A 7,395-nucleotide genomic window follows, 5' to 3' on the forward strand; every position below is an offset into this window, starting at 1 on the left:
ACTGAATATCATTTTCTTGCAGTACGCCCTAGACGGATTGAGTCGAAAAAAGTTCAACTCAAGGCGGACTTCCAGACACTCTATTACACCGTAGTCTTGTATGGTGTGTTGCCGAATGGATGAATGTTATTTTCTGTTGTCATCTCTTCTCTCTGTAATGAGTTTGATACTTTCTTGACACCACAATTTCATGCTGAACTGCACCTCTCTCTCTCTCTCTCTCTCTCTCTCTCTCTCTCTCTCTCTCTCTCTCTCTCTCTCTCTCTCTCTCTCTCTCTCTCTCTCTCTCTCTCTCTCTCTCTCTCTCTCTCTCTCTCTCTCTCTCTCTCTCAGTAAAGGGCAGTATATCGTGAGCGGTTCTGATGACGGCTCGTTCTTCATCTGGGAGAAGGAGACGACCAACCTGGTGCGCATCTTGCAGGGAGACGAGTCCATCGTCAACTGCCTGCAGCCCCACCCCAGCTACTGTTTCCTAGCCACCAGTGGCATCGACCCTGTGGTGCGGCTCTGGAACCCCAGGCCAGAGGTACGCTGCATTGCTGTTCTCCCTCTTGTTTTGCCCGCAGTTGAAGTGTGAGACGGGGCACGTGCTGCAGGACATGGAGGGAACTTTATCTGTGTCCAGTGTTACTAATCTGCTACTTACTAATGTTTCTTACTTACTGTACTGTGTTACTAATCTGTGTTAGTTACTGTGCTGTATGAAGTACAGGTAACTGGTGGTTGTTCTTCTTATATTGTCCACAGTCGTAGTGAGTGAGAACGGGCATATGGGACAGGGCATGGGGGAGGCTAATGTAATCTGTGTTATTAAAGGGATAAAAGAGGGACCATGTCGCTAAGCTAGTGAAAGTCAATGGACTAGCTTAGCGACATACTCCCTCTTTTAACTTGTCTTAAAGCAAGACAACGCTTAACATGAAAAATAAGACACTTTACCACCTTTATAAACCCCGGCCAACGATTTTAACTGTATTAAGCCCCAAAATAGTGGCATACCCCTTTAACGAATCTGTGTCACTGTGCTCCTTTTTGTTTTCCTCTTGTCTTGTCCGCAGTCAGAGTGTGAGAACGGCCGCGTGGTGCAGGACATGGAGGGGGCGGCGCAGGCCAACCAGCGGCGCATGAACGCCGACCCGCTGGAGGTGATGCTGCTCAACATGGGCTACCGCATCACCGGCCTCAGCAGCCGCGGCCCCGATGCCTCCGACGACGAGGACAGCTCCGAGGGACAGGTGCAGTGCCGACCCAGCTAGGGGCGGAGGGGGGGTGGTTGTGGTGAACCACGAAACCGGGCTCGGCGTGGTCCGACCCGATCCGCTCCAAAAGACACCCCCTCCTCTAGGGTAGCCTACTACAGGACGAGTCCTGACCCGACCCGACCCGACTCGACTTGACTCGAACCGGAAACCGAACCTGACTCGCCTCGACCCAAACCTGACCCGATAACAGTTCGCCATGCTGCTCCGTGTGGGTTATCAAACTAGTTTTTTTTTTTTTTTTCAATGATTGAGTAATGTAATGTAATTGAGGTGGGGCGGTTATAATGGCCAACACTGCTGTACGGTACAGTACACAGCTGGCCCCAAACAAACACGCCCACTTTCTGCTCTGCGCTGGTTTTGAACCTTCCCTGCAGCTCTCAGGCTTCCTGTGTCCCGATGCCCCCACCCGGCCCCTCCACGCACTGCTACTACTCCCTGCCTCATGTTTACACGCGTGTGTGCTCTGTGTAAAAGAGAAGGGGAAAAAAAACAAATAGGAATGGGCAACAAATAGCATCAATGATACAGCAGACGTGTACATGCTGTTTGACTGTTTTTTATTATTATTACTATTATTATTATTATTATTTAATATTGTTTGCTTATGTGTTTTTAAAAGGAGCAGAGCGAAGCGGAAGGTTCACTACAATAGTCACTACATTTACTAGTTTCATCCACACAGCCACGGGGGCGTCAGAAAAACACAAACACACACCTCCCGCATCCCACGATCTTCCATCTCTAGCTGCTGAGAATCAGAAGTGGGATGACTATAGCCTCTAGTATCGGAGGTTGGCAGGGGAGTCTGTTGTGTTAAGGTCTATGTTTATTTAAGGTCGTACGGTCAGGGGGGGTTGGGAGGATTTGGGGATGGGGATGCGGGTGTCATATTTGTTGGGTCAGCCTAGCTAGTGCTGCTGCTCCATGCTACTGCTCAGACCAGAGTGGCTCTCCATGTGGGTTGCCAACAGCAAGGAGGTCACCTCACGGAGATGAGAGGGAGCGCCACACTGCACCACATCGCACCTCTCCTCGGTTCCCATTGCATGCCACCAGCAGGAGCGGACACGTTGGGGCTACAAAATTACGGCACGCACGCACGCATGCCCACCTTACCTAGGTGCAAAGCACTTTGGGAGGAAGAATATGAGGGAGCTCCCATCACCTACGTTAACATCCACGCTGGGGCTTTTGTGGGTAGTTTTGTGCTAATCCAAAGTCATCTGTCCTCAGTGCTTGTGGGAGCTTGGTGGTCCTTTTTGAGGTGCCTCTGTTGTGTAGCTCTATCTGCGTGGAGGTGACAGAGTTGAGGTGTGCGCAGTTCCGCGAAGGCAGATAAGAGTTGGTACACCAGGTCTAGGCATCATCATCGTCATTATCATCATGTAGGAATGTTGATGCCAACAGCTTTGAAGGACTGTTGCGAAGACGATGAGCTTAACTTAATTAAAAATGTAATATGTGTAAAAGATTGCAGAATATTTTTTCCTTTGTCCTTCTTTTTTATTTTTAAGGAAGAAAAATAATTATCTTATCTTTCAGTGTTACCAGAAGTGTAAAACCAGGGTTTGCATTACTAAAACGAAAAAAGATTTGTGAATTGCTGTTCGAGTTATGAGAGGGAAGAAAGCATCGGTCTTGAGTTACCGGTCAGGATTCAGTATTGCTGCCATTGTGTCTGCCGTCAATACGTTTAGCTGGGTTTTTGAGTGCTACTCATTGGCTTGATAAGAAGTGCAAATGCAGAAGTATGCAAAAGTCTCCTTTTTACATGAATGATTGGACTTGTAATGACTGTTACCTTCTGGGGAGGGCTGTCTTTTCATGAGTTGGTGACACTGATCATCTCTTCTTTGCAAAAGTGTGTTTAATAGCATCTGAAAGACAACGCCGGGCCTTTCAAGATGAAAAGGAAAAAGGGTGAAGGGGCAATTTTTTTGTGTTTAGTAGATCTGATGACTTGTTTTGTAAAAAGCAGTTGACGAATTTCAGTGAAAATGAAATGCAGAAGTGACAGTTGTTGTTTTGTACTCACATGCACCACCTGCACATACACTCATACACACAGAAAATGATGCCGTTTCCTGCACCTATGCGAACCCTTTTACCTCCTGTGTACCCAACAGCTTCTCGTGATTTCAGGGGTGATTGCCCTTTCTTTTCTGTCTTCATTCATTTATTTCATTTTTTGTCTCACGTTTTGTGTCTAGGTTTCAGTAAATCTTCACTGTCCCTCAGTGTGCAGGTCTGCCGTTGGGGTGGAGGTGATCTGTCAAGGTCATGACCTTGCCAGTGGGCAGTTGGTCAAGGTGGCCTCCAGTGACCCCTAAAGCAGCCAATGAACATGCACTCCCTCCTGCTCAGCGCAGTCAGTAGATGTAGGAAGCAGCAGTCATGTGGTGCGGGTTAAAAATCTGCTCAACTAAGCACTTAAAAACAAAAATAAATAAGGCTTTCATCTGCCTTTCTTCAGATAAGATTTATCTTGTTTTGACATTTCATTTCTTTTGAAATAATAAAAAAAACACTTGTCACTCATTTTGCTGCAAGACAAATTCAAATAAAAGAATATATTGTTGAACAGAACTGCTTTCACTGTTGTAGTATGTTGACTTAAAACAGGCCTGATACAGATCCAGAGAGAGTTTAATCAACTTTTTTCTAGGGACACGATGTAAAACGCCTCTTAGAGAGTTTTCAGTAACAAAGAGGTCATACTGTAACTATATTGATGCCAAAATGGTCATAGTAAAGGCTCAGTCTCTGCATTGAAATAAAGTAAAATACAATATGGTGCTTGTCAACTGTGTTCATGGTAACTCGGGGCTCTATACGGGTGAAATTTCAAGCCAATTTTGGCTAGTCAAAAAAAAACAGGACCTACTAGCCAATTTGGCTAGTGGCACCCGATCCCCTAAGCTGCGCTCATGTGTGGCGCAATTGCACTGTTCCCACATTCTCTGCAAAACGAAGTTTCTTCGAAAGGGGCAGGAGTGGCACAGCTTCGAAGAACTTAAAAGCTTCTTCGAATGTGTGCCACTCCTTCCCCTTTCAACACTGTGACGTTAAATTACGAGGTAGCTCACCCAAATGCTTGCAATAGGCCTACTTTTTGCGTACTACACTTGAAAGAAAAAAAAATACCCATGCTGTAGATTTCACATTTTAAAATACAATTATATCAGAACTTTGATTATATCATCATGATGTAATCATCTGTTCTGTTCCAGTCATCATCTTGAACTGATCAACCCATAAATAACCGGCGCAGTGTGGATCACCTGTGGTAGGTAGGAGGTGCAAGGCTGCTGATGGCTTTGACCGAACCTGTTACCAAGTCATCGGAAAGGGCCTCCGTCTCAATACGCACAATGCCCCAATTCTGGGCCCGGGACAACTGACCTGCCCCATCCCGTCAACACCCCCACCACCACCCCTAAAGACATGTCTTGTGGCCACACAACCCTGCTTGCCTGCCTGCCTGCATTTGCCGTGGCTAGGCTGAGTGTTGGGTGGGGCCCTAGCCTAGGTAATTGCCTTGCCAAGGCTGCCTGTTGGTAAAAACAGCTCTGGGTAAGGAGGCGACACAACGACTTCCTTTCTACGTACATCCACACACTTTTTTGCGTCCTCTCTCCCTCCCTCCCTCCCTCCCTCCCTCCATCTCTCCTCTCCCTGCCCTGTTTCTCCTTCCCTCGGCTGGATGGATCACCTGTGGTGGGTAAGGAGGTGTGTTGTGGCGACACAGCCTTGCCTAACTGCCTCATCCTGCCTGCCTGCCTGCCTGCCTCATCCTGTGTGCATAATGAACTGGCCGAGCCCATATGGCTCCCTCCTCATCCCTCAGCCACCCGCCACCCTTTTGCTGAATAGTTTGTTTTGGGGCGGCCGCTGTGTGTCTGATGCATCGGCTGTCACCCTGTACCCGTGATGTGGAGCGAGTGAACGAGAAGGAGGGAGAGAGTAAAAGCTGTTTTAATAGAACACCGACCGTCTCTACCAGGGATGGAGGGAGAGAGAGAGAGAGAAAGGGGGGATGAGCGATAGAGAGGTGAGCTTACTCTGCTGGCCCACATATGACAGTAATGCTAGCACTTAACTCTGCTGCAGCCTGGCCCAGAGGCCTACATACTCTACACAGCTGCACTCAGCACTATTGTGATGGTTGTAGCCTTAAAGGGACACTGTGTGAGATTTTTAGTTATTTATTTCCAGAATTCATGCTGCCCATTCACTAATGTTACCCTTTTCATGAATACTGACCACCACCATCAAATTGTAAGTATTCATTATTGCACTTGTCATACATGAAAAGGGGGATCTTCTCCATGGTCCGCCATTTTGAATTTGCAAAAATAGCCATTTTGCAAAAATGACTGTACTTGGATCTTACTAGAAAATATGTGTTTATTACTTAGTAAACTTTCATGTAAATATCAAATTTGGCAATAGGCAGCCCAGTTTCAATGAGCAGCATAGTTGCAGTACCTTTTCTGACCATTTCCTGCATTGACCATTTCCTCCCCACCCCCACACACAGGGTGTGCAGAATTATTAGGCAAACAAGTTTTCTGACCATACCTTCCATTCTATGCATATTTTTCAACACCGTCCTGAATGTATTGGATTTAAGCATTCCAGGTAATGCACATTTGTATAATCAGAGAGAATGTGGTCTAGGAACCCCATATGAGGTGTGCAAAATTATTAAGTGCCTTCGTTTTCTGCACCTATCATAACACCTATCGTAAATCATAATTCTGCACCCTGTGTCCATGTGTATCTCTTTCTCCTCTCCTTGCCTAAATGAATTTGTGCAGCCGGAACTGCATCTCTCCCTTCTCTTCATCTCTGTGTCTCTCACTCTCTCTTTCTCCTGTGTCTGTATGTGTTTCATACAGATAGTCTGCCTCACTTGCTTCCCCAGGCCTGCTTCTACCTTGAGCTTTCATATTGCTTTGACCTGGCCAGCCTCCCCACCAATACCCCATTCCTCTTGCCCCCGTGCCGCGCCTGCTCTCTGCCCAGTTCCTCCACCTGTGTCTCTATTTACTTGCGTCTGTGTACTGGCATGAGGTAGCAAGGAACGGAGACACACGTGACCTACACATCAACAGCATGGAATGGCAGGGCATGGAAAGAAGAAGCAAAACAGTGCAGAAATGCTGCAGGCAGGTGGCAAAGTGAGAGAGGCGGAACTCACTGTACACAGGACAGGAGCAAATTGGTGGAGCAGTTGCCACCCTCTTAAAAATAAGGCTGCATATTGAAGTTAGTATTAATAAGTTCAAGACTTCAGACTTAGACTTGACCCATAGACAACCAGAGGTGGAAGAATTACTGAAGTTGTGTACTTAAGTAAAAAGTAGAAGTACCCTGCGAAAAAATTACTCAAGTGAAAGTAAAAGTTGTTTACCAAAAACGTACTTAAGTAAAAGTCCTAAGTACTAACTTTTAAATGTACTTTTCAGTACAAAAGTACAAGTAGGCCTACACGCGCACTGGCTGTCTTTCTCCATGTCTACCTACTTGATACAATAGGAAAAATTGTCTGCAACGGTTTTCGGTTCCATTTGAACATGACTATGGAGTCCTGTTAATGTTTTTAAAAGTATATTTTCTATCTGGGTGTCAATTTGGAAGAGGGGCTTGGTCCCACCTCCCTGCCCGCAGCTGAGGCTACTGAAATATCCACGAAACACAACAGGAAAACCTAGGATAAATGTAACTAGTAACAAAGTCTTCTCCTAGAAATGTAAGGAGTAGAAAGTACAAGTAATTGTCAAAAAATGTACTTGAGTAAAAGTAAAAGTCTGCATTTTTATTTTTACTCAAGTAAGTACAAATTCCAGAAAAAACTACTTAAGTACAGTAACGAAGTAAAAATACTTAGTTACGTTCCACCTCTGTAGACAACATTGTTCTTCTTAATCTTAACCTTGGCTGTTCTCAGTAGCCTAGTGGGTTACTGTATAGTGTTAACTTGGGAGTAACTTGGGCAGTCATGGGTGAGCGGTTAGGGCGTCAGACTTGCATCCCAGAGGTTGCCGGTTCGACTCCTGACCCGCCAGGTTGGTGGGGGGAGTAATCAATCAGTGCCCTCCCCCATCCTCCTCCATGACTGAGGTAC

General features: G+C 46.2%; 1 protein-coding gene across 2 annotated transcripts in view; it reads left to right on the plus strand.

Annotated features, from left to right (window-relative positions):
- The window catches only part of wdtc1 (WD and tetratricopeptide repeats 1), a 15,809-nt gene extending 11,966 nt beyond the window's left edge, over positions 1-3,843 (plus strand). For both annotated transcript variants that reach the window (XM_063199031.1, XM_063199032.1), the window contains exons 15-16: positions 334-526; positions 1,059-3,843. In XM_063199031.1, the coding sequence (XP_063055101.1) occupies positions 334-526; positions 1,059-1,256 (391 nt within the window). In that variant the 3' untranslated portion in view covers positions 1,257-3,843. The remainder of the gene's footprint in view (positions 1-333; positions 527-1,058) is intronic.
- Positions 3,844-7,395: the final 3,552 nt, after the last annotated feature.

The sequence above is a fragment of the Engraulis encrasicolus genome, chromosome 5 (assembly GCF_034702125.1).
Source record: "Engraulis encrasicolus isolate BLACKSEA-1 chromosome 5, IST_EnEncr_1.0, whole genome shotgun sequence".
NCBI lineage: Eukaryota > Metazoa > Chordata > Actinopteri > Clupeiformes > Engraulidae > Engraulis > Engraulis encrasicolus.